This window comes from Mustela nigripes, chromosome 17 (assembly GCF_022355385.1).
Source record: "Mustela nigripes isolate SB6536 chromosome 17, MUSNIG.SB6536, whole genome shotgun sequence".
Classification (NCBI taxonomy): Eukaryota; Metazoa; Chordata; class Mammalia; order Carnivora; family Mustelidae; genus Mustela; species Mustela nigripes.
The window spans coordinates 16,887,245-16,915,067 of NC_081573.1; the positions used below are offsets into that span (position 1 = coordinate 16,887,245).

The following is a 27,823-nucleotide window of genomic DNA, read 5'->3' on the forward strand; positions in this document are numbered from 1 at the left end:
AGCCCGTATGTCGAGAAGGCGCGCACGCGCGCGCTCCCGGGCTTTCCCTCAAAGACCAAGCCGCGGAGACACTTGGGAGGTACAGCCCGCGCAGGAGTACGCAAGCGCGGACAACTGACCAGTGGTCGAAGGTGAGGCTGGTGGGTCCTACGGAGGCGGAGAAGGCGGGTGATGGCGGGACCCGGGGGAATGCCGAGGAGGGAGGCGGGAACCTGGGCTGGGAAAAGCGAGGAAGGAAGAGGGAACCTGGGCCAAGAAGGCCGGGGAGGAAGGCGAGAGTCTGGACCCTGCATAGAGCGAGGAAGGAAGCGAGAACTAAGCAGAAGGAACCAGAATCCAAGGCCGAGGAACACGGAGGAGGGAGGGGATAGGGAGCCTGGGCCGGGGAGCGCCCTAGAGGGAACCGGTAGTCTAGGATGGACAGCGCCGAAGTGGAAACTAGAAGCCCGGGGCTTCTGTGAGTTTGGGGAGGGCAGGAATTTTGTTTTTTTCCCCCATGAGGAAACCCCAAGTCTCGAAGTGCGGCCTGGCACACAAGGGCGTTCAGTTCATGTAGCTTTTTGTGGCTTTCCTTGTGTGGTTTGAGCATGTGTTCCTTGTGACGTTGTGGAACCGGTTGTGAAAGTGATAAGGTCTCGGTGTGTGTCTGATTTTTCAAATAGGTTACGAGTCGATTTGTATTTGAGACTGCATGCGACTTTGGAGAGACGACAGTAAGGGGTATGTGAGTAAAATTTCGTTACTTTGTGTAGAAGTCTGTTATGGGCTCTGAGATTATCCGTGACGTGTGTCTATGGGATCGTGATTGTTCGTGGGTGATATAATTGTGTCTTTGTCTAATTTTTTAAAGTGTTTTGTGTGCACGGTCCGCGGCAATTCATGAATATTGTCTATTGTGTGACTGAGATGGAGCGCTTGAGAAACTGGATGCATGACCAGTTAAATATGTTTAGATTATCTGAATATTGGCCTTTTTATACGCTTGTAAAATTTTACCCTGTGGCAATTAGACAATTGAAATAGAGATTTTTTTTTTTTTAATGGAGAAAAAGAAATAAAAATAATTTTCAGATGGTAGGATTGTATACTGGGAAACCGCATACTGACTAATAACTTGTATGTTCAAATGAGTATACCATTTGGGAGTACACACATAAAAAATTTCTCCCATAATTGCCACTCAAAGTTGCTATTTGGATGAATCTTTTTATTCCCCTACTGCTGGATGCATTCCTAGACAGATTCAATAATTTCAGTCATTCTGAAGACTGAATCTGTTGAACATTAAAATGTAAGATTAGTCTCATCTTTTGATAGCTATTTTGTTAAATAAGATGTTTACTATAGAAATCAATACTTGAACATGTTTTAAAAGTAAAAACTCTCCCTCCTGCTGGAAGCCTGCCAGGGAAAAGAGTACATGATCAGTTAGTTTCTTCTTTAATTCCTCAACCTCTATTTTGTCTCTTCTTTACCCCCTCTAGGTGGGTAGTCTCTAGCTGGAATGGATTGGGAGCTGGAAAACAGGAAACAAGTCAGAAGTCAGGGACAAGAAGAGGCTAACATGATTGGTACCATTATAATTTAGTGTTAAGTCAGCTCTTAACCTGAGAGAACCCACTGCTGGGAACTTCCAGATACACTTCCCTTCTCATGGGTACAGCCACTTCTCCAGCTGTCTCCTCAGTGTTTCCTCTGGGCATGCAGTAGTCCACCTGCTCTGGTGGGTCTTGTCTCTCCGGTGAGTCCTCTTGGACAAGAGGATCCAAGCCAACCCAAGCAGTCTCCATCCATGGGTTGCCCATCTAGAGCTCAGGTGAGAATTAACTCTCTCAGTCACTTTGCCGTCTCAGATCCTGGAAATATGTACATTTCCCCCCAAATTCTCTCACCACTTTGGTTTCCAGTGGCATCAGCCTCTGAGGAGCCTCTTGTTTTCTTCCCCTGGAAAACTATGCCCTAAAAATAATTTTTACCCTCCTAGACATTTCCTTCTTTCAGCCTCTCCAGCCTCTTGAAGTCGGGGTTAAATTAACTGGAGCAAAACCTTACGTTTTTTACAAGATTTTATTTTAGAATGAGGGACACTTAGAAGCTTGTTTTGCTCACCATCTTTGGGACATCTGCTGAGACTGAGAGAAAAATTCCTAAGTTACCATGCTGTTAAAAACAATGACAACAATTAGAAAATTCAGAGGTTTGTTGGGAAAAATACAAATCAATAGGCTTTATATGTGTGCTTATATATATATGTATATGTATGTATCAGAAAACTATGGAAAATGATCAGAGGCCATCAAAAATATGAGATAACAAAGGATTTTGTAATCTGTGAAAAAAGAATTAATGTTCCGAAGGGACTCAAAAAGTCAGACTTGAATAAAAGAATAGGCAGACTAAAAGTGATAAAGTGTTAAAACTCCCTTAACATCATGCAGTTCCATTAAAATGTCAGTAAAAATTTTGCACTTTCTAAAATTCTTATGAAAGGGATGCCTGGGTGGCTCAGGCAGTTAAGCGACTGCCTTTGGCTCAGGTCATGATCCCAAGATCCTGGGATCAAGTCCCACATCGGGCTCCTGGCTCAACAGGGAGGCTGCTTCTCTTTCTGCTTCTGCCTACTTGTGCTCTTGCTCTCTGACAAATAAATAAGTAAAATCTTTTAAAAAATAAATAAATTTAAAATTCTTGGGAGAATATAAAAAGCCAAAAATTCTGAAAGAAAATGATAAAGGGGGAAATAACCCTAACCTGACACTAAAATATGTTTTAAAAATGTAGTAACTGCAGAGTCATCCAGATAATTAAGTGAACAGGTCAGTGAAATTAAATATAAAATGCAGATCTACTCAAATATATAAAGGAAATAAAGTATTTGATGGCAGTTTTTTTTTTTTTTTAAAGATTTTATTTATTTATTTGACAGAGAGAGATCACAAGTAGACAGAGAGGCAGGCAGAGAGAGAGGGGGAAGCAGGCTCCCTGCTGAGCAGAGAGCCCGATGTGGGCCTCGATCCCAGGACCCTGAGATCATGACCTGAGCTGAAGGCAGCGGCTTAACCCACTGAGCCACCCAGGCACCCTGATGGCAGTTTTGATGAAGGGAGGAAATATGTTATTGAACACCTGACAGCACTAAACCAGATGGTCAATAATCTGTTATAAGTTATTTTTGCATAGGAAAAACACAAAGTCAGTTGAGAAACTATAAAAAAGTACTTCAAGTAAATACAGTATTTCTGGGGCGCTTGGGTTGTTCAGTTGGTTAAGCATCTGCCTTCAGCTCACATCATGATCCCAGTATTCTGGGATCGAGCCGCACATTGGGCTCCCTCAGGGAGCCTACTTCTCCCCCTCTCTCTGCCTGGTGTTCCCCCTCCTTTTTTTTTTTTTTTTAAAGATTTTATTTATTTATTTGACAGAGAGAGATCACAAGTAGACGGAGAGAGAGGCAGACAGAGAGAGAGAGAGAGGGAAGCAGGCTCCCTGCCGAGCAAAGAGCTCGATGCGGGACTTGATCCCAGGACCCTGAGATCCACCCAGGCGCCCCCCCCTTTTTAAAAAGATTTGTATTTATTTATTTATTTATTTTTAAAGATTTTGTTTATTTATTTGACAGACAGATTACATGTAGGCAGAGAGGCAGGCAGAGAGAGAGGAGGAAGCAGGCTCCCTGCTGAGCAGAGAGCCCGATGCAGGGCTCAATCCCAGGACCCTGAGATCGTGACCTGAGCTGAAGGCAGAGGCTTAACCCACTGAGCCACCCAGGCGCCCCATAAAAAAGATTTTTATTTATTTGACAGGCAGAGATCACAAGTAGGCAGAGAGGCAGGCAGAGAGAGAGAGATGGAAGCAGGCTCCCCGCTGAGCAGAGAACCCGATGCGATGCGGGCTTGATCCCAGGGCTCTGGGATCGTGACCTGAGCCCAAGGCAGAGGCTTTAACCCACTGAGCCACCCAGGCGCCCCTACTGCTCCCCTTCCTTGTGCTCTATCAAATAAGTAAATAAAAATATTTTAAAAAAAACATTTCCTTCATCTTAAAAAGATTTAATAACCAATCTAGAAAATAAAAGTATGATAGAGGAATGAAAGAATAAGAGACCATTCACATGAGAAACTAAGGTTTTATACTTATGAAAAGCTTATTTTCTGTCATAATAAAAACCTAGAACCACAATTTCCTTCTTTTAGATAGGCAAGCATCAACAAGTTTGTATCAGCATTTGTCAGGGTGTGGAGTGACAGGTATTCTCATGTATTGCTGGTGATAGTATAAATGGTAGAGCCTTACAGAAAACAGCTTGGAGGTAGGCTGCTAAGAGAGAAAAGATGATGTTAAAAAGGAGGGGAACTTGCCTGAAATCTAATCTGTTGCCCAAAGGCCTGTATCTCTGGATTTGGGGATAAAATAAGATCTGTTTGTCTCATTCTCCCCCTCCCCCCCATTATTTTGTGGAATGTGCACAGCGGTCAAGGGCCGAAGCAAGGGAAATGGAGGCAAATTCATTGGAGTCCTAAGGCATATGAGAGCTGTAAGGCTTGTATAGTGTCATGTGGCTTCTTTTCATCCTGGCTTTGCCTTCATAGGAACTGCCTCTTTTCCAAAGAGGAATCCAAAGGAAGACTGGTCACATCTTGCAGATCTCAAAACCATGGCTCAGGTGAGGTGATGGTTTCTCTCTCCTTTCCAAAATCGTCTTTTTTTTTTTTTTTTTTAAATGGAGATTTGAGCATTTGCCTTTCTGCACTAGATCCTCCTGCCTATCTTCTATAAAGAAGCGGTCCCCATTACTTCCTGTATTGGCCAGATAAGCCTTTTCCTTCCATACATGCTCCTTCTAATTTTAATCAATGTTCACACATCAAGCGGGTATATCCTTGAACATCTTTCTCAGTCTTCTCCCAGAAGCAGAGCTGGGACAAAAATTCTTTTCCTCAAATGAGAACATATTACTGCATGAACTTGTCTCATTTAGATAAAAACAGTCAAGATGGAGATAGAATTGATAGATTACTATTAGAAAGTGGCAAGGAGTCTTGTTTTGAGGCTTTGAGAATCAAGCGGTGCTGGGCAAGTTGTACAAAACAGAATCTTGCTTTTCTCCTGTTTGATCCTTCAGTTTTGCTTATAACTGCTAACAATTCCTAAAAACCTGGCCTGCTAGTAACACTCCCCCATTATGCTAATGGTGTTGCTATGTTTAAATTTCTTAAATTTTATATTTGGATGCAGGAGAAATAAATGTATATGTTTAGATCACCATATTGAATTACAAGTATAATTCTTGAAATATTCTGTTCTTGGTTTCAAAGATGTTACTCTCTTGGTTCTTTCAGAAAATTCATCTTTAGAGGCACTTGGGTAGCTCAGTTGATTAAGTGTCTGACTTTTGGTTTTGGGGTTATGGGATTGAACCCCTTGTCCCAATCCACTTGGGATTCTCTCTCTCCCCCTCTCCCTTTGTGCTCACCCTCCCGCCCCTCCGCTTACAAGCACATGCTCTCTAAATAAATAAATAAATAAAATCATAAAAAAGAGTGAAAATTCATCTGTGTGTCTGGACCTCTTAAATACTAGTGTTCTCCAGATGCTTTATCAGTTCTCTTCTCTTTACAGCCTCCTGTTTCTATTCACAGTCAACCACTATTCTAATGATGCTCACATAATTTTAAACCTAAAACTCTGTCAAAAGCATATCCAGTCTCCAACTAAATACCACCACCTGCATGTTCCACAGATACTTCAGGCATCTGGCCAAGATTTATCTCATCTCCTGCCCATCCTATTCCTTCTTGTTTTGTTTTCAATCTGCTTTTGGCCCCGGTCCCATACCCACCACTAATACAGTTAGCTTGAGTTAAATAAATGTCTCTTTTCCACTGCACAATTTAGTGATGAATCTTACTCCTTATAACCCAGTTCCTTTATCTCCGCTGATACCTTTATTTTGAGTGCCTCTTGCATACCGTAGACACTTGTTCACCCATTCAACACCTTTATTCCTTTTCCACTTAACACCTTTGCTCACCCAGTACTCACAATGAATCTTTGTGTTTCTATGCTTTCCTGTTTGTGTATGTGTGTTAAAATAGACTTAATATAAAATTTCACCATTTTAGCCATTGTTAAGTTTATAGTTTAGTCCCATTAAGGACATTGACAGTGTTACATAACCAGCAGCAGTATGTATTTCCAGAAGGTTTTCATCATCCTAAACAGAAACTCTGTACTTACAACATTAATCAACAACTGTTCTCTTATACTTTTTATAGCCTCAGACCTAAAGCACAGTAGAAGAATGTGTAAAGACATCCCATTAGGGTGAAAAATGTTAAAATGCTTATTCACAGTTTAAATTCAAAAACAGTCATCATTAATAATAATATAATTTTCCAGGGTGCCTGTGTGGCTCAGTGGGTTAAAGCCTCTGCTTTCAGCTCAATTCATGATTCCAGGGTCCTGGGATCAAACCGCACATCGGGCTCTCTGCTCAGTGGGGAGCCTGCTTCCCTTCCTCTCTCTGCCTACTTGTGCTCTCTGTCTGTCAAATAAATAAATAAAATTTTAAGATAATATAATTTTCCAATTCATGAATATGATGTACATCTCTTTTTGTTTAGATCTTTAAATTCTTTCAGTAATGCTTTGTTGTTTTGTGTTTACCTTCTTTCTCATGTTTTGATATATCAATCCCTGGGTATTTTTTTTTAATGTTACTGTAAATGTTACTCATGTTTTTAAAAATTGTATTTATTTATTTGACAGAGATCACAAGTAGGCAGAGTGAGAGAAAGAAGCACACTCCCCACTGAGCAGAGAGCCCGATGTGGGACTCGATCCCAGGATCCTAGGACCATGACCTGAGCCGAAGGCAGAGGCTTTAACCCACTGAGCCACCCAGGCACCCCTAGTTCTTATCATTTTTGTTTCCTTTTCCCCCCCAATACTTCAGGTTTAACTAAATCATGTTCAGTTTTGTAGATGGAAGCTTATGAGACCTTACTTTTTTTCTAACCAGAAGGATTTACTGCTATAAATTTCCTTCTAAGCACAAAAAAATTTGAACATATTGTATTTTTATTTTGATTCAGTTGAAAATATTTTCTAATTCCCCTGCAATTTCTTTTTCAACCTATTGGTTGTTTAGAAGAAATGTACTTAATTTCCAAATCTTGGGGATTTTCCATATAGCTTTCTATTATTGGTTTCTACTTTTATTCTTTTCAGTTAGGGAACATATTCTGTTTGATTTCAATCTTAAATTTATAGAGACTTCTATTGTGGCACAGATTATAGTTAAGTAGATGACTGTGCTGTGTGCATGTATATAGAGTATTTATTCTGGTGTTATTAGGTAAAGTATTCTCTAAATAATCAGGTCAAATTGGTTGATTGTGATGGTAAAGACTTCTGTATCTTTATTGATTTCCAGTCTGTTATAGCAATGACTGAGAGGAAAGTTGAAATCTTCAGTTATAATTTTGGTTTTGTCTACTTTTCCTTTTCTATTCCACTAGTTTTTACTTAACATATTTTGAAGTTCTGTTTTTAGGTGCATTCACATTTACAATAGTTATATTCTTTCATGAACTGACCCACACTGTTACTATGAAATGCCTTATTTAATCCCTACTAATAGTCTTTGTTCTGAAATATATATTATTTGATACTATATCCATTTGGCTTTCTTACAATTAGTAGCTACAGTGTACATGTTTTCCATCCTTTTTTTAAAAAAAAGATTTATTTATTTTAGAGAGTGTGAGCAGGGAGAAGGGCAGAGGGAGAGGGAGAAGGGCAGAGGGAGAGGGAGAGAATCCTCAAGCAGACTCTCCACTGAACATGGAGCCTAATGGGGGGCTCAATTCGAGAACCTTGAGATTATGATCTGAGCCAAAACCAAGAGTTGAACGCTCAACCAACTGAGCCCCCCAGGTATCCCTCCATCCTTTTTACTTTAACCTTCCTATGTTTTCATATTTATAGTGCACTTTTTTTTTTTTTTTTTTAAGATTTTGTTTCTTAGAGAATGTGCATGAGCAGGGGGAGGAGCAGAGGGAGAGCAACAGGCTGACTCAGTGCTGAGTAGAGAGTCTGACCTGGGCCTAAGTAGTGCTCAAGTATATGAATAAACCACAATTTGTTTACACTAATTATGTTTTGATAGTCTTTTTTTTTTTTTTTAAGATTTTATTTATTTACTTAAGACAGAGAGAGCATGCACAAGTGTGGGGAAGGAGCAGGAGAGGGAGAAGCAGATTCCCCACTGAGCAGGGGCCCAACATGGGACTCAATCCCTGGACCCAGAAATGACCTGAGCCAAAGGCAGATGCTTAACCAATTGAGCCACCCTGGTGCCCCAAGATATAAGTGTCCCGTAGTTTTCAGAGTAGAGATCTTTTACTCTGGTTAGGTTCATTCCGAGATAAGTTATGATTCCTGGTGCAACTGTAAATGGGATTTGATTCCTTGATTTCTCTTCTGCTGCTTCATTATTGCTGTATAGAAATGCAACAGATATGTTTATGTTGATTTTGTAAACTACAACTTTGCTGAAATCCTATATTCTAGCAGTTTTTTGGTGGAGTCTTTCAAGTTTTCTACATAGAATATCATGTTTGTGAATAGTGAAAGTTTGGGACGCCTGGGTAGCTCAGTTGGTTAAGCAGCTACCTTTGGCTCAGGTCATGATCCCAGCATCCTGAGATCGAGTCCCACATTGGGCTCCTTGCTTGGCAGGGAGCTTGCTTCTCCGTCTGCCTCTGCCTGCCACTCTTTCTGCCTGTGCTCGCTCTTGCTCTTCTCTCTGACAAATAAATAAATAGATCTTTTTAAAAAAAATAGTGAAAGTTTGACTTCTTCCTTGTTAATTTGGGTGCCTTTTATTTCTTTTTGTTGCCTGATTGCTGAGGTTAAAATTTCCAGTACTATTTTAAATAATAGTTGTGAGAGTGGATATCATTGTCTTGTTCCTGACCATCCAGGAAAAGGCTCTTGTTTTTTCCCCGTTGAGGATGTTATTTACTGTATGTCTTTCGTATATGGCCTTTATGATGTTGAAGGTATGTTCCATCTATCCCTACTTTGTTGAGGGTTTTTATCAAGAATGGATACTGTATTTTGTCAAATGCTTATTCTGCATCTATTGACAGGATTGTATGTGTGTTTGTTTGTTTTTAAGATTTTATTTACTTGACAGAGAGATCACAAGTAGGCAGAGAGGGGCGGGGAAGCAGGCTCCCTGCTGAGTAGAGAGCCCAGTGCCTGGCTCCATCCCAGGACCCTGAGATCATGACCTGAACCGAGGGCAGAGGCTTAACCCACTGAGCCACCCAGGTGCCCCAAGATTATATGTTTTTATCATTTCTTTTATTAATGTGGATCCATGTTGATTGATAATGCAATACTGAACCACTCTTGCAGCCCAGGAATAAATCCCACTTGATCATGGTGAATAATTGTTTTAGTGTACTGTTAGATTCCGTTTGTTAGTATCTTGTTGAAAATTTTTACATTCATGTTCATCTGTGATATTGGCCTATAATTATCCTTTCTGGTGTGGGCTTTGGCTTCTGAATCCGGGTAATACTGGCCTAGTAGAATGTGTTGGGGAGTTTTCCTTCCATTTCTATTTTTTGGAACAGTTTGAGAAAAATAGGTATTAACTCTTTTAACTATTTGGTAGAATTCTCCTGGGAAAGCATCAGGCCCTGGACTTTTGTTTGTTAAGAGATTTTTGATTGCTGATTTTGTTTCTTTGCTGGTTATGGGTGTCTTCAAGTTTTCTATTCCTGTTTCTGTTTTGGTAATTTGTCTATTTCTAGGAATTTATGCATTTCTTCCAGATTGCCTTGCTTGTTGGCATATGATTTTTAATAATGTTCTCTTATAATTATTTGTATTTCTTTTGGTTGTGTTGGTTGTGATCTCTCCTTTTTCATTTTTGATTTTATTGATTTGGGTCCTTTCTCTTCTTTTTTGGTAAGTCTGGCCAGGGGGTTATTAATTTTATTAATTCTTTCAAAGAACCAGTGCTTAGTCTGATTCATCTGATCTCCTGGAGGGTTTTTTTGTCTATCATTTCCTTCTGCTCTAATCTTCATTATTTCCCTTCTGCTGCTGACTTTAGGCTTTCTTTCCTGTTACTTTTCTAGCTCCTTCCGGTATAAGGTTAGGTTGTGTATTTGAGAGTTTTGTTTCTGGAGGTAGGCCTGTATTCTGTACTTTCCTCTTAAGACCATTTTTGCTTCATCCCAAAGATTTTGGACTATTTTGTTTTCACTTTCATTTGCTTTCATGTATTTTTTTTTTAATTTCTTCTTTAATTTTCTGGTTAACCCATTCATTCTTTAGTAGGATACTCTTTAACCTCCATGTATTTATAGTCTTTCCAAATTTTTTCTCGTGGTTGACTTCAAGTTTCATAGTGTTGTGGTCAGAAAATATGTATGGTATGATCACAGTTGTTTTATACTTGTTGAGGCCTGTTTTGTGATCCAGTATGTGATCTTTTCTGGAGAATGTTCCATGTGTACTGGAAAAAAATGTGTATTCTGCTGCATTAGGATGAAGTGTTCTGAATATATGTGTTAAGTCCATCTGGTCCAGTATGTCATTCAAAGCCATTGTTTCCTTGTTGATTTTCTGCTTAGATGATCTCTCCATTGCTGTAAGTTATTGTATTTTTATTAATAAACTTCTTTATGTTTGTTTTTTATTGATTTGTATATTTGGGTAGTCTCAAGTTGGGAGCATAAATATTTTACACTTGTTAGATTTTCTTGCTGAATAGACCCCTTTATTATGATATAATGCCCTTCTTCATATCTTATTACAGTCTTGGTTTAAAATCTAGCTTGTGGGTTCCTGGGTGGCTCAGTCAGTTGAGCATCTGCCTTTAGCTTAGATCATGACCCCAAGGTCCTGGGATCAAACCCACTCTCTGATCAGAGGGGAGCCTGCTTCTCCCTCTCCCTGCCACTCTGACTACTTGTGATCTCTGTCTTCCTATTAAATAAATAAAATCTTAAAGATTTTTTTAAAAATCTGGTTTGCCTGAAAAAAGTATGGCTACTCCAGCTTTCTCTTGATGTCCATTAGCATGATAAAGGGTTCTCTGTCCCCTCACTTTCAATCTGCAAGTATCTTTACTAACCTGTTTTTTAAATCCATTTAAATATATTCTATATTTTAAGGCAGTTTTAGGTTCATGGCAAAATTGTATAGAAAGTACAGAGTTTCAGGGTGTCTAGCTGGCTCAGTCCATGGAGCATGTGACTCTTAATCTGGGATTGTGGGTTCAAGCCTCAGATTGGGTATAAGATTACTTAAAAATAAAATCTTTTTTTTTTCCAAAAAGTACAGAATTTCCATTTATCCCCTGTCCCCACACATGAATAATTACCCCATTATCAACATTTTGCTCTACACAGTGATACATTCATTACAGTGAATTTTTTAAAAATTAAAATTAAATTAATTAAAATTTAATTTACATTAACACATTATTTCCCTAGGTCTACAGTTTACATTAAGATTCACTCTTGGGGGACGCCTGGGTGGCTCAGTTGGTTAAGCAGCTGCCTTCAGCTCAGGTCATCATCCCAGTGCCCTGGGATCGAGTCCCACATCGGGCTCCTTTTTCCGCGGGGAGCCTGCTTCTCCCTCTGACTCTGCCTGCCACTCTGTCTGCCTGTGCTTGCTCTCACTCGCTCTCTCTCTGACAAATAAATAAATAATATCTTTAAAAAAAAAAAAAAAAAGATTCACTCTTGGTCTTACATATCCATATACAGTGGATTTAAACAAATATACAATGATATATCCACCATTATAGTACTATATAGAATAGTTTCACTGTTCTAAAATTCTCTGTGCTACACTCACTTATCCCTTCCTCTATTTTTTTTAATTGTCTCCATAGTTTTGCATTTCCAGACTATCATAGTTGGAATCATACAGCCTTTTCTTTTCTTTTTTTTTTTTTTTAAATAATTTTTTAAAAAGATTTTATTTATTTATTTGACAAAGAAAGATCACAAGTAGGCAGGCATTGGGGGGGCAGGGAACAGGCTCCCTGCAGAGCAGAGAGCCTGGTTCAGGGCTTGATCCCAGGACCCTGAGATCATGACCAAGCTTAATTCAATGAGCCACTCAGGTGCCCCTCATACAGCCTTTTCTGATTGGCTTCTTACACTTACTAATGTGCATTTCAGGTTCTTCCTATTTTGGGATGAGGTTTTGTTTTGTTTGTTGTTTTTTAAGATTTACTTATTTATTCATTTAATTTAGGGGAGGCAAAGGAAAGGGAAGAGGGAGAGAGAGAATCTCAAGCTGAATCCCCACTGATCTGGGAGTTTGAAATAGGGCTTAATCCCATGACCCTGAGATCATGACCTGAGCTGAAATCGAGTCACATACTTAACTGACTGAGCAATCAGGTGCCCCAACTTGTTTTTTATTCATCTGTTTATATATATGTTATATTTTATGTCATTCAAATACATTTTAATAGTTTATTTTCATTCATGTATTGACTTTGTAGTTATATCTATATTCATGCCCAGGTTTTCATTATGTTGAATACTTTTAGAATAGCTGCCTTGGGGCACCTGTGTGGCTCAGTGGGTTAAAGCCTCTGCCTTCGGCTCAGGTCATGGTCTCAGGGTCCTGGAATCGAGCCCCGCATTAGGCTCTCTGTTCATCAGGGAGCCTGCATCCTCCTCTCTCTCTCTCTCTGCCTGCCTCTCTGACTACTTGTGATCTGTCAAATAAATAAAAAACTTTAAAAAAATAAAATAAAAAGAAGAATAGCTGCCTTGAAGTGTTTTTTTGTTTTATTTTTTTTGCAAAATCCAACGTAGGGGCCCATTGGGGATTTTACTTTCTCTGACTGGCTTTTTCTGAACATGGGTCATACTCCCCTTCCTCTTATTTTGTTTTTTTTTGTTTGTTTGAATGCTTAGTAATTTTTTTTTTTTTAAGATTTTATTTATTTATTTGACAGAGAGAGATTACAAGTAGGCAGAGAGGCAGGCAGAGAGAGAGAGAGGAGGAAGCAGGTTCCCTGCTGAGCAGAGAGCCCGATGCGGGACTCGATCCCAGGACCCTGAGATCATGACCTGAGCCGAAGGCAGTGGCTTAACCCACTGAGCCACCCAGGTGCCCTGCTTAGTAATTTTTCTAGAAACCTGGATATCATGAATAAAACAGTAATGTGATTCTGTTATTTCTTTTTTTTTCCTGAGGATTATTGGGTTTTTTTAGAACAAAAATTGTTTTTGTTGTAGCAGACAGCTGATTTGGTTGAAATCGAACTTTTTTTTAAAGATTTATTTGAAAGAAAGAGATCACAAGTAGGCAGAGAGGAAGGCAGAGAGAGAGGAAGGGAAGCAGGCTCCCCGTTGAGCAGAGAGCCCGATGTGGGGCTTGATCCCAGGACCCTGAGATCATGACCTGAGCTGAAGGCAGAAGCTTTAACCCGCTGAGCCACCCAGGCGCCCCTGAAATCGAACTTTAAACTCTGCCTCTACCCCCAAGTGTAAAGCAGCTGATAGATCAGCTCAGTTCTTTAAGCTTCTACCTACTGCTTTGGACCCTAGGCCCCTAAGGGGAGGGGAGGTAGGTTCTTTTCATGTTCATGTACCTTAACTCTTATTAAGGAATTGGTATTTATACTTATATTTTAGGTTTTATTTTCTGTAGGTCTCTTTCTTCCAGTGTTTTTTACCCCTCATTTCCTGCTGCTTTGTGAGCTGCAACTTCAGACACCTCCATCCTGTAAGACTTCAGTTTTCTTTTGCTTGAGCTGTAAGGTTATATAATGCTGTTAATCAAAAATGCAGAAATCTCAGAATCTCACTAGGTGCAAGTTTTTCATAACTCTTTTCTGGCATCTTTTTGCTAAGTCCTCTGTGACTTCCCCAACAATTGCTTAGTTTAACTACCAACCTGGAGTTCTGGTAGTGTTTATACTCTCATTTTGGTTCTCATCATTTCTGTAGTTCTCTCACTTCAAGAATTTATTTCCATGGGCGCTTGGGTGGCTCAGTGGGTTAAGCCTCTACCTTCCGCTCAGGTCATGATCTCAGGGTCCTGAGATTGAGCCCCGCATTGGGCTCTCTGCTCAGCAGGGAGCCTGCTTCCCCCCTCTCTCTGCCTGCCTCTCTGCTTACTTGTGATCTCTCTCTCTCTGTCAAATAAATAAATAAATCTTAAAAGAAAAAAAAAGAAGTTATTTCCAGTGTGACTCAATTGGTCAAGCATCCTTTGATCTCAGCTCAGGTGTTTATCTCACAGTCATAAGTTCAAGCCCTGTGTTGGGCTCAACACTAGGTGTGGAGCCTACTTTAAAAAAGAAAGAAAGGAAGGGAGGAGGGAGGGTGAAAAAGGAAGGAAGAAAGAATGAATTTATTTCTAAATCTCCCACTTATCTGCCAGCTCCAAATTCTGTCAGATATACATGTTGTCTTAATTATAAATAATTCTTATTTGAGGGATCGTTTTCTTGACCAATTTATTCTATTAGTTTTGGATGCCAGAAGTTGTTCCCATGCATTTTAAAATAGTATTCTTCCTGCATAACATAATCTTGACAGGGAAAAATTTTACCTTGAGAGTTGTGCTCCCCTTGTAATATAAAGCATCTTGTATATTCTTTTGTTGTTATACCTATAGTACCTGTAACGCTTTCTAGCATTTATGTTTATACATACTTTCTTAAAGATATGTGTTCCTTGAGCGCCTGGGTGGCTCAGTTGGTTGGACGACTGCCTTCAGCTCAGGTCATGGTCCTGGAATCCCGGGATCGAGTCCCGCATCGGGCTTCCAGCTCCATGGGGAGTCTGCTTCTCCCTCTGACCTTCTCGTTCACGCTCTCTCTCACTGTCTCTCTATCAAATAAATAAAAAAAGTCTTTAAAAAAAAAAAAAAAGACGTGTGTTCCTTGCTTTGAGGCTATATAGGGACTGTGCCTTATATGTCTTGGCATTCCAGTAAACTAATGAAGTTTTAGGGTACAAAGTGACTTCTATTTTGAGAATTAATTATTAAATAAATTCAGTGACAGGTACGTCTGCCTTCACTTTTGTTTACCTTACTATGTAAATCACAAAATAAAAATGATTGACTTTTCTTTATATTCATATGAATGCCCCAAAGGAGCAGGATCAAAAGTAGTCCACAGTATCTGGTCAGCTTACTCTGATCATAGTTCCAATTCATTGCAGGCATCAGTGTCATTCAAAGATGTGACTGTGGACTTTACTCGGGAGGAGTGGCAGCACCTAGATCCTGCTCAGAAGACTCTGTACATGGATGTAATGTTGGAAAACTATTGCCATCTCATCTCTGTGGGTAAGAAGAACTCTCTTTGAAACTTTCAGTAGCATACATTTCCTTTCAAAGGGCCTGAATTATGCGTTGAATTTCAGGCTTAAGAGGTGATGAATTATTTGTTAACAGAAAGGATAACTGTGTACTTTCCCAGAGCAAGATGTTAAGTTTACTCTTACATGAAGAAGTATCTTAATTTGCAGTCCTGAAAATGTACTTGTAATAATTTTTCAAGTGCATTAAAGCCTAAGCAACTTAATCCAAATTTTTCTTTATCAGGGTGTCACATGACCAAACCTGATGTGATCCTCAAGTTGGAACGAGGAGAAGAGCCGTGGACATCATTTACAAGTCATACCTGCTTAGGTGAGTTTCTCACTCTTCAGGTAGATGAAATCTAGTAGAGAATAAATTTTAAAATGGTCACATGGTGGGTGGCACCTTTGAAATATTTTGTCTTTTTAAAGGCTTCTAACCTTCTAAATGATTATCATGCCTGCAAAACTTAAACTTTCAAATATCACTTTCCCAACATAATATTCTTTTCTAGTTTGCTTGATGTTATCAAGTTGCCACTCAGTCAAAATGTACTATAATCCTTCCTGTAGATCTTTTTTGAGATTTGTGTCTTTTTCTAGCCTTCTCAGTTCTTTATCTTCTTGCCATTGTATATATTTCTTTTAGGCATTCTTAAATCTATTTTTTTTTAAGGTTTTATTTATTTGACAGAGACAACGAGAGAGGGAATACAAGCAGGGGAAGTGGGAGAGGGAGAAGCAGGCTTCCCTCTGAGCAGGGAGCCTGATATGGGGCTCGATGCCCCAAGACTCTGGGATCATGACTTGAGCCAAAGGCAGATACTTAACAGTTGAGCCACCCAGGTGCCCCTTAAATCTATTTTTAAAGAACAGAATGTTCTTGGCTAATGTTTTTCTTCTCATTGCTTTCTATTATTTTCTTTTTCTTTTTATTACCTCAGATTTATTTTCTGTGCTAAGTCTAATAAGCTCCCCTTCTCACCACAAATCTAGCTGTTGGTTTTGAAACTTATTTGCCTTGGCCCAGATTGATAACTCCACAGTTATCATTTTTTCCAGTAAACTTCTGTGGTTCATTTTATATGGCTGATCATCATTCCTGAAGTCAGCCCTTAGTATGGGTAAAACATTAACTTATTCTTATCCTGATTCCCTTAGTGATTATTTCCAACTTGGCCTCTTTTCTTCATTACTAGCCATATTGCCTGGAACAATACCTGGCATATAATTGTCACTGATACATATATTTTTTTTTTTAAACAATTCTTTTTTTTTTTTTTTTTTTAAGATTTTTATTTATTTATTTGACAGAGAGAGATCACAAGCAGGCAGAGAGGCAGGCAGAGAGAGAGGAGGAAGCAGGCTCCCCACTGAGCAGAGAGCCCGATGTGGGCCTCGATCCCAGGACCCTGAGATCATGACCTGAGCCGAAGGCAGCGGCTTAACCCACTGAGCCACCCAGGCGCCCTGATACATATATTTTTAAATGTATATTTTTTCACAGTACTCTCAGTCTTATTTCTCCAATTTGACCTCAAGGGATCTGCCTTTAAATTATAGTAATCTCATCCATTGTGAGGACTAAAGCTCTTTATGTAGATGTCAACACTGAGATACTCAGCACATTTCTCCCACCCTCACTGTAGTACTTTAGGATTCAGCACTCTGATGTTTCACCTGTTTGGTGACAATATGTTGAAATGAAAATCATGAACTTTCCTAGCTTTTAAATTCTTTCTCATTATCTATTTCTAAATTATTTTATTTCTACAATTGATATCAGCTTTTTCTGACTCTATCATCATCTCTTGTGAGTCACTTCACAATTTGTATTATGTTTATCAGCCTGTGAGATAGACATCTTCCCATATTTTCATTTTTGACAGATCTCATACAAAATGATGTTACCTTACTTCATGTCTTGACTACAATAATTACATCTTGGCTTTGCTATAATTTTGTCTTAACCCTTTTAATTTATTATTCCCTATTACTAAATGAAATTGAACTTATCATTTAAAGACTACTAAAATAAGCCTTCATTTTGTCTTTTCAACTTTATTTTTCTCCCTTGTGGAAAACTTGATAATTTCCACTTGATCTAGTCTCCTCAGTATTCTCTACACATCTTGTGATTTGTCAAGATGTCCTTTTCATTGTGTTTTGAAACACAATGAAATATCTTTTAAGTTAAGGCCTGAGATTTTTGTTTTCTCCATACGCTGTTTCTTAATTACACCACATCCTCTTTTGAATTCCCATGCTACCAACTAACTAAACCACAACTCTTGGATATGATTATGTAATTTGATAACTGATTATACAATGGTTTATGTTTAAGGATTCTTTCCTTAAGAGGATAAGATCCTCTGTTCGAATCTTTCTTACTCTAGTATATAATATGTTAAGTATTCAGTAGATGCTTCATTAACTGTGGAGCTATATAGAGGAGGTATGTTCTCCTCCATTCAGAAAGCTTACACTGGTGAGTTCTTTTCAGATGTACCTGCTCAGGCCATCACAGTATAGATTCTGTTTGAAACGGTTGAATTCTGCCAAGCACTACCTATATAGGTAGGATACACAGTGTTAATATACACTCAGAAGAGTTAAAGGAGATAACCAATAAAGTATTCTTTTCTATGAAAAAGGATTACTATCAAAATCTGTATTTTTCACAAAACATTTATGACTTGATTAAGCTTGTAAAAATATTTGTTAAAATTGACTTTCCTAGACTATGACCATTTTCAGGTTATAAAGAAATAGTGCTTAAAGTGGTGGGGGGATATAAATGAAGGAATTTTGATATAATTGAAAGGTAGCATTTTCTTGAAGATTATCTAAATATGAGTAGAAATAAGACTGGAAGGCAAGCCACCTGATTAAAAGAACATGAGCAAAGCATGTGATAAGAGTAAGTGAGAGGGGCCCCTGGGTGGCTCAGTGGGTTAAAGCCTCTGCCTTCGGCTCAGGTCATGATCCCAGAGTCCTGGGATCGAGTCCCATGTTGGGCTCTCTGCTCAGCAGGGAGCCTGCTTCCTCCTCTCTCTCTCTGCCTGCCTCTCTGCCTACTTGTGGTCTCTGTCAAATAAATAATAAAATCCTAAAAAAAAAAAAAAAAAAGAGTAAGTGAGATACTTATAATGCAATAAATATAAGACCTTACTGTTGTTATGTGTGAGATTTGGCAGATATGTGGACAATTCTGAAAATGTGTTTGGATATAAAACGTGAATCTAGGTGATTTAAAGTCTTGTTTACAGAGTTTCCTTGTATGTTGGTGTTGAGGGTAATGGACTGAAGAAAAAAACCGAGGTTTAACATTGTTCTACTGAATGTGGGTGATTGCAAAGTAACAGAAGTCAAATATAGCTACAAAATTATAAAAGAAATGAAGGTTAAAGTTAATGATTTAGAATGAGAATGAACAATCTAATCTTGTCTACCATATGGAAAACTGGAGTTCAGATAATTTACTGTATCAGGGAAAGACTTGCAGAAGTCTTTCTTTAAACCTGAAAAAATTAGTCTGCAAAGAGGAATAGTTATAATTGATGATCATGAGATTTTTGTTATTAAACCATCCTAAAAGGATAATAGCAATATGAATATGCCAGTAAATATACCCCTACTCAGTTTTATAGTTCCTATTGGAAGTATTTTCTCAGCTCTTCTCTTATAAGAGAAAATGATTCCCAGCTATATGGAGGATAAGAGCCTAGGCTATAAGATTGTCTTTCTAGGGTCACCTGGGTGGCTCAATTGGTTGAGAGTCTGACTCTTGATTTTGGCTCAGATAATGATCTCAAGGTCCTGAGATCAAACCTTGCATTGGACTTTGTACTCACTGAGAGTGCAAAAGTTACTAATGTACATTGCTTAATTTTTAATTTTTCCACACTGAGGCAGAGTTTTTATTTAGGTTTTGTGTCTTTTTCCAAAAGTACTTTGTCGTGGGGTCTTTCTTGATCTCATATGCTAGATCTTTCCATAGCAAAAATGTGAAGATTCGCAAATTGTTATTAACTATTTTCTTTTGTAGAAGAAAATTGGAAAGAGGAAGACTTTTTAGTGAAATTCAAGGAACACCAAGATAAGTTTTCTAGATCAGTTGTATTCATCAACCACAAAAAACTGACTAAGGAAAACAGTAATGCATATGAAAAGACATTTACTTTAAGCAAAAACCCTATTAATTCAAAAAATCTACCTCCTGAATATGACACTCATGGAAAATTTTTTAAAAATGTTTCAGAATTAATCATCAGTAATCTAAGTCCTGCAAGAAAAAGACTTAGTGAGTATCATGGATATGGGAAATCACTCCTTAATACTAAAGCAGAGACAGCTCAGCCTGGAGTCAAATCCCATAATCAACGTGGCAGGGCTATTAGTCATAATGAAGTACTTATGCAGTACCATAAGGTGGAAACTCCAGCACAGTCATTTGGATATAATGACTGTGAGAAAGCCTTCCTTAAAAAGGGAGGATTAATTATGCATAATAGAACTTACAGAAGGGAAAACCCATCTGAATATAATAAAAGGAGAAGAGCAACCAATATTGAAAAAAAACATACATGCACTGAATGTGGGAAGTCCTTCTGCAGGAAGTCAGTATTGATTCTGCATCAGGGAATTCACACAGAGGAAAAACCCTATCAGTGTCATCAATGTGGAAATTCATTTAGAAGGAAGTCTTATCTCATTGACCATCAGAGAACTCACACAGGAGAAAAACCCTTTGTTTGTAACGAATGCGGAAAGTCTTTTCGCCTAAAGACAGCCCTCACTGATCATCAGAGAACACATACAGGGGAGAAATCATATGAATGTCCACAGTGTAGGAATGCCTTCAGATTGAAGTCACACCTCATTCGTCATCAGAGAACTCATACAGGAGAGAAACCGTATGAGTGTAATGACTGTGGGAAGTCCTTCCGCCAGAAGACAACACTCTCTTTACATCAGAGAATTCATACAGGAGAGAAACCCTATATTTGTAAAGAATGTGGGAAGTCCTTTCATCAGAAGGCAAACCTTACTGTACATCAGAGGACTCACACAGGGGAAAAGCCCTATATATGTAATGAATGTGGAAAATCTTTCTCTCAGAAGACAACCCTTGCTCTTCATGAGAAGACTCATAATGAGGAGAAACCCTATATTTGTAATGAATGTGGGAAGTCCTTCCGCCAGAAGACAACCCTTGTGGCACATCAGAGAACACATACAGGGGAAAAATCCTATGAATGTCCTCACTGTGGGAAGGCCTTTAGAATGAAGTCATACCTCATTGATCATCACAGAACTCACACTGGAGAGAAACCATATGAATGTAATGAATGTGGGAAGTCCTTCAGTCAGAAGACAAATCTGAATCTACATCAGAGAATTCATACAGGGGAGAAACCCTATATTTGTAATGAATGTGGGAAGTCCTTTCGCCAGAAAGCAACTCTGACTGTACATCAGAAAATACATACAGGACAGAAATCTTATGAATGCCCTCAGTGTGGGAAAGCCTTTAGCAGGAAGTCATATCTCATTCATCATCAAAGAACTCATACAGGAGAGAAACCATATAAATGTAATGAATGTGGAAAGTGCTTCCGCCAGAAGACAAATCTCATTGTACATCAGAGAACTCACACAGGGGAAAAACCCTATATTTGTAATGAGTGTGGTAAGTCCTTCAGTTACAAGAGAAACCTCATTGTGCATCAGAGAACTCACAAGGGAGAAAACATAGAAATGCAATAAATGATGTGACTTCTTTGTAAAGCCTTCCCAAGTTATTGTAAAACTTTAGTTTAAAAAACAGCATGCTAAAACATTTTAAAAAGGTAATTTTAATCACAAATGTAATAATAGTTAAAGTACCAACTACATAACTACTGTTTCTAGCATATATAATGGGTATGATCATTTGTTATTAAATTCTATCAGAAATGAAGCTAAATTTTAAGTTTTCAAGTTCTGTTGACTCAGTTTATTTTTTTAAAAAAGTACTTACATAATACATGAAGACCAAGATACAAAATGGTCATAATGTCAGTTTCTATAAAAGAAGGAAAATATGAAATATATTTCTCCTTATGCTCTGGAATAAAAAACAATTGTTACTTCCCCAAAGATCACCATGTACCTGGCTTAAAATATCATAAAGTAGTCTTTGCATGTCTTTAAACTTTATGTATTTTTTTAATCATGTATCATGAATTTTTTTGTGTCTTGTTTCACTCAACATTTTTAAGATTCATACATTATTGCATGTGGCAGTAATGTGTTCATTTTCATTCTGTTTACTCTTCCATCTTACAATATACCACTATTTATCCTTTTGATGGATATTTGTATTTTTTATAATTTTGTGTTGTAATAAAAATGTTGCTTAAATGCTATAAATATTCATTTGTGTGTATATTTCTTAATCTTATATTAAGATGAATTACTCAGACCAAGGGTGTATGTAAGTTTTTTCAGCTATGGTAGATAACTGCCAAATATCTCAGACCTTTCTTACTATGAGATGATTCACTTGGAGAGTAACAGCTCTGATTGTAAGCAATGTGGAAAAGGTCTTTAGCAGTCATCCAGCTAGAGAATTATTTTTAAAAATCCATATAATTGTTTTAATTTTAAGACTGTTAATCATGAATATATGAGTGTAATAAATTTAAAAAGACTATTTGGCTGTGGCTTAAACTTACACAAAACCAGAGAATTTGTATTGGAGGGAATCCTATAGTTGTCATTATTATAGGGATAATTTTAGCCATAACTTACACCTTATTCAACATCAAAGAATTCGTACCAGAGAAAGGGAAGTTAAGAAGTGACATAGATGAGTAAAATTTGGGAGAGTGAGTCACTTAGACAGAACTATGAAATAGATATATAAGTAAGCCTTTATACCTCGATCTCAGGAAATGTGGGTATCTGAAATTCTCAAAATCCCTGGAGGGGCACCTGAGTGGCTCAGTTGGTTAAGCCTCTGCCTTTGGCTCAGGTCTCCTCCCAAAGAGCCCCCAATTGGGTTCCCTGCTCAGCGGGGAGCCTGCTTCTCCCTCTCCTCCCCACTTGTGGTCTCTGTTGCTCTCGCTCTCTCTCTCAAATAAATAAAATCTTTTTTTAAAAAAATCACTGAAGTGGGGCTCCTGGGTGGCTCAGTGGGTTAAACCGCTGCCTTCGGCTCAGGTCATGATCTCAGGGTCCTGGGATCGAGTCCCGCATCGGGCTCTCTGCTCAGCAGGGAGCCTGCTTCCTTCTCTCTCTCTTTCTCTCTGCCTGCCTCTCAGTGTACTTGTAATTTCTCTCTGTCAAATAAATAAATAAATAAATAAATAAAATCTTAAAAAAAAAAATCACTGAAGAGATTGTGATGTTTGAGAATTGGAAGTCTGCTAAAACAGTAACATCTATAGCATCCTTTCTGTGAAAATAGTAAGCACCTTGAACAGTGTTACTGAAGGCCCCTGGTTGTAACATACTTATTTTATACATTGTTACTGTGTATAATAAAATGCAGTGGAAATCTAAATAAACTTCCCCTGTCCCCCAGTTGAGGCTGTCTACAGAAAGGGACACCAGTTGCCAGTGGATAATAAATGGAAACATGCTGAACAAGATAATTGGAGAGAAAAAAAAGTGGGTAATAAGGGAAATCAGACATGATACAAATTCAGACTTGAAAGGATCATAAAAAATATAATGCCTTGTCTGGCCAAACAGAACACTGTGGAATTTAGCCTTTACTAGTAGCTATTTATACTTGGAGGGATTTGGGATTTTTTTTAAGGCTTTGGGTGTTGTTGTTGTTGTTGTTGTTGTTTTAAGGTGGGCAGTTTGAACATACTAGAATAAAAAGGATCTATAGAATAGATTCTATAGAAAGGACCTATAGAATAATAGGATCTATATTCATAAATACGAGAATCTAATAATTGTCTCATTTGAATAAATCTATATTTGTATGTGAATAAATACTGTTATATGCTAACAATTAAGGATATAAGCCTATCCTTTTTCTTGGGTATATAGTGAGTGGGGAGGTACGGTATAACTGAATCTGGTCTACCCTCAACCGACCAAAGATGTTGGGAATGTGTGAGTCACTTTCTCTTGGATATTCTACTCTCATTTGTTTCTTTTCTGCTATGCATTTCTGTGGCTGTCATAAAAAATAGAAATTATCTAGCATTCCTACATGTACTATAATGCCTCTTGGTTTACTAATTATGTCCTGAAATAGCCATGTTTTGTTTGCAGTAGAGCATTATATGCATATACTTATTTTCTTGCTATACATGGTACATAATATTCATGTTTTAATAGGTCTTGTGTATGCGGTACTAGAAAATCTTGTGTACTAATGGACAGTGTTTTGAACTCACAGATGACAACGCTGCTTTCCTACCTAAGAGAATTTCCAGTATAGGAAGTTATACAAACAAGTCAAAAGTATTTGTATAGTAATCATTGGGAATCTCTACATATTTACGCTTTTAGCTATTTCCCAAGATCTCCCCCAATTTCTACTCTCCTATCATAGTTACTATACCCATCAAAATATGTATCACTTATAGTAGGGGATGGAATGGAGTGTTATTAGAAGAGAGAGACACATTACTACTGTATTCATTGTCATGAAAACTTTAAAAACAGGCCAGTCCCAGACTCCTTTGGCATCCTAGGACAAACAGCAAATATCCTAAAATTATATTTCACATTTTGCATTTCCCTTAATCCTAATCCTACAGTAAGCCCTCTTCATGCAAATCCCTAGGATGTAAATATCTTGTGTTGGCTAAGGAGAGAAGGAGCAAAAAAGATACTATGCAAATGTTTGGTCATAAAAAGTTACCCTACTTAAAATGTTCTTGCAAAAATTTAATGAAGTGGCAGATGCCAAGTTTTCTGTATGATTTTTCTCTTTTTAAATTTATAATTTTTAACTTTTCCATTTAAAATCAAGTCCATTCGGGGCACCTGGGTGGCTCAGTTGGTTAAAGCCTCTGCCTTCCGCTCAGGTCATGATCCCAGGGTCCTGGGATCAAGCCCCGCATCGGGCTCTTTGCTCAGCGGGTAGTCTGCTTCCTCCTCTCTCTCTGCCTGCTTCTCTGCCTACTTGTGATTTCTGTCTGTCAAATAAATAAATAAAATTTTTAAAAAAAATCAAGTCCATTCAATTTAATTTTATAAGTATGCCACTTTATAAATATACAATTTCTTGGTGTTTTAACCAAATTTGTGATTTTTATGGTAGCACCAGGACATTAACATATTTTGGTACCAGGAAATGGGGCTCTGCTAAAACAAACACCTAAAAATGTGGAAATGAATTTCGGCAATGGGTAGAGGCTGGAAGAATTTTAAGCCACATGATTAAAAAAGCCTCTATTGCTTAATCAGACTGTTAGGTTTAGGGATGGTAAGGTATAGGCTCAGGAAGAAAAGAGCAAGATTGAGAAAGCTATTTTCTTAACGGATACATATATCTTCATGAGTAGAATGTAACTACAAATATTAACGTGTAATAGTGTTTCTATTCCTCAATAGAAACACTAAAATGGCTCAAAAGAAAATGAGAAAACTATTACTGGAAACTGGTGGAAAGATGATTCATATTATATAGTAAAAAATTTGGCTGACAGGGTGCCTAGGTGGCTCAGTGTTGGTTAAGCCGCTGCCTTTGGCTTAGGTAATGATCTCAGGGTCCTGGGATCAAGCCCCCCGCATCAGACTCTGCTTAGCAGGAAGCCTGCTTCCCCTTCTCTATCTGCCTGCCTCTCTGCCTGCCTCTCTACCTACTTATGATCTCTCTCTCTCTCTCTCTCTGTAAAATAAAATCTTAAAAAAAAAAAAAAAACTTGGCTGAATTGTGTTTTATAGTTTTGTGAAAGGCAAATTTGGAAGTGATAAATTTGAATACTTGGCTGAGAAAATTTCCCAGGAAAATGTTGAAGGTTAGGCCTGGTGTATATTTGCTGCTTATAGTAGAATGTGAAAGAAAAAAGAGAAATAGAGAAAGGAACTAGTATGCAGAATGGAAACGAAGTTTGATTATTTAGGGGAATTCTCAGCCTATCCAAACTGCAAAGGATGCCGAAATTAGGAGATTAACTGGAGAAAGCTCTGGAGAGACTGCGTACCTGAACAACTTTTTTCTTCTTTTTTTTTTTTTAAGATTTTATTTATTTATTTATTTATTTATTTATTTATTTGACAGAGGAAGCAAGCAAGCGAGACAGCAAGCACAAGCGGGGGGGTGGCAGGCAGGGGAGAAGCAGGCTCCCCGCCAAGCAAGGAGCCTGAAGTGGGGGCTCAATCCCAGAACCCTGGGATCATGACCTGAGCTGAGGGCAGCTGCTTAACTGACTGAGCCACCCAGGCACCCCTGAACAACTTTAGCTGAAGAGATTAGGTATGTGACTCATAGATCCAATCAACCATCTCAGAAATGAATAGAGATGGTTTCCCAATAGTGATGTTTTGGAGATTTTTTTTTTTTTAAAGATTTTATTTATTTATTTGACAGAGAGAAATCACAAGTAGATGGAGAGGCAGGCAGAGAGAGAGAGAGGGAAGCAGGCTCCCTGCTGAGCAGAGAGCCCGATGCGGGACTCGATCCCAGGACCCTGAGATCATGACCCGAGCCGAAGGCAGCGGCCTAACCCACTGAGCCACCCAGGCGCCCCATGTTTTGGAGATTTTTTTGTTTGGTTGGTTGGTTAGTTGGGTTTTTTGAGTGTGGGCAGTTTGTCCTGCCTCCTAATTGTGAGGATTCCTTTGACAAATGAAGACCTACAACCTACAAGGTCTTTCCAAATTTTTTATCAGCAGAAACACTGCTAGCTTGGACTGACAAAAACAGAGACAGGATGAAATAACAAGGCTGTCAGGTTTTCAAAATTCTACAGGCAGGAAATGGGCTGATAGAGACACTCAACTATAAACATGCATTACCCTTCAAGAAAAAAGGAAGAATGACCTTGGAGCCATGGACTTTGAGGGCAGAGAACACCTTGGAGGGTAGAGTCTCAGAACACAAGGGAATTTGCTCTGCTGGGTTTTGATCTTTCTTGGAACCATTGATTTTCTTATGTGTTTATTGACCATATAATTACTTCGGTGGAATGTCTGTTTATATCTTTTGTCTGTTTTCTAATTGGGTTATGTTTGTGTTGGGGGAGGTTGCTGTTAAATACTGAGAGTTCTTTATATATATTAGATATCAGTCCTTAGCAAGATATGTGATTTGCAGAGATTTTCCTCTAGTCGGTAGGTTGTCTTTCCATCCTCTTAACAAAGCCTTTTGCAGACCAAGATTTTAATTTTGATTAGATATAATAATTTATCAGATTTCTCTTTTATGAATCATGCTTTTGGTATCAACTCTAAGACCGCTTTACCTAGCTCTAAATCCCCCAAATTTTTCCTTTGTTTTTTCCCACAGGTTTTATAGTTTTATGTTATACATTTTGAGTTGTTATATGATTGTATCAAATATGATATGATGGAGATATTACTATTGAGTTATAATGTATAATACTGAGGTAGAGGATTTTTTGTTTGTTTTTGTTTGCCTGTAGTGTCCAATTGCTCTAGCACTATTTGTTGAAAAAGCGGTCTTTCCTTCACTGAATTTGTTTTATACCTCAGAAATCAGTTGCACATGTTTATGTGAATCTAATTCTGGCTCTTTGTTTTGTCTCATTGATCCAAGGGCCAGTTTCTGCTTTTATTATTGTATACTGTAAATCTTGATATTGGGTTCAGTGATTCCTCCCACTTTGTTATTCTTTATCAAAATGACTCTATATATTCCAGCTCATATGTCTTTTCATTTAAATTTTAGAATAATCTGACCTTAAAAAAAAGAATAATCTGGTTTATATTTACCAAATGGACAAAATAATGGCCTCACGAATATACCCACATCTTTCTTAATCCCTGGAACTTGTGAATTTCTAGGTTATATAGCAAGGGATTGCAGATGGAATCAGGTTGCTAACCACCTGTCTTTAAGTAAATTATTCTGGATTATTCACATGGGCATGATATAATCACAAAGGTCTTTTTATTTATTTATATTTTTTTTAAAGATTTTATTTATTTATTCGACAGAGAGAAATCACAAGTAGGCAGAGAGGCAGGCAGAGAGAGAGAGGAGGAAGCAGGCTCCCCGCTGAGCAGAGAGCCCAATGCGGGACTTGATCCCAGGACCCTGAGATCATGACCTGAGCCGAAGGCAGCGGCCCAATCACTGAGCCACCCAGGCGCCCACAAAGGTCTTTTTAAAGATGGAAAAGACAGAAGAGGAAGTTAGAATGATGCATTTTGAGAAGGACTCTATCTGTTGTTGCCTGCTTGGACGATGGAGACCAAGAGGGCAATGCACCAAAGAATGCAGGCAGGCAGCCTCTAGAAGCTGGAAATAACAA

The 27,823-nt window shown here is 38.3% G+C and overlaps 1 protein-coding gene across 1 annotated transcript; it reads left to right on the top strand.

The window, feature by feature from the left end:
• Window positions 1-21: 21 nt before the first annotated feature.
• On the top strand, window positions 22-21,787 carry ZNF567 (zinc finger protein 567). The gene is made up of 6 exons (XM_059383536.1): window positions 22-131; window positions 663-720; window positions 1,485-1,816; window positions 15,231-15,357; window positions 15,616-15,702; window positions 19,420-21,787. The coding sequence occupies exons 3-6, from the start codon at window positions 1,793-1,795 to the stop codon at window positions 21,138-21,140; spliced, it is 1,959 nt and encodes a 652-aa protein (XP_059239519.1). The 5' UTR covers window positions 22-131; window positions 663-720; window positions 1,485-1,792; the 3' UTR covers window positions 21,141-21,787.
• The last annotated feature ends 6,036 nt before the right edge of the window (window positions 21,788-27,823 follow it).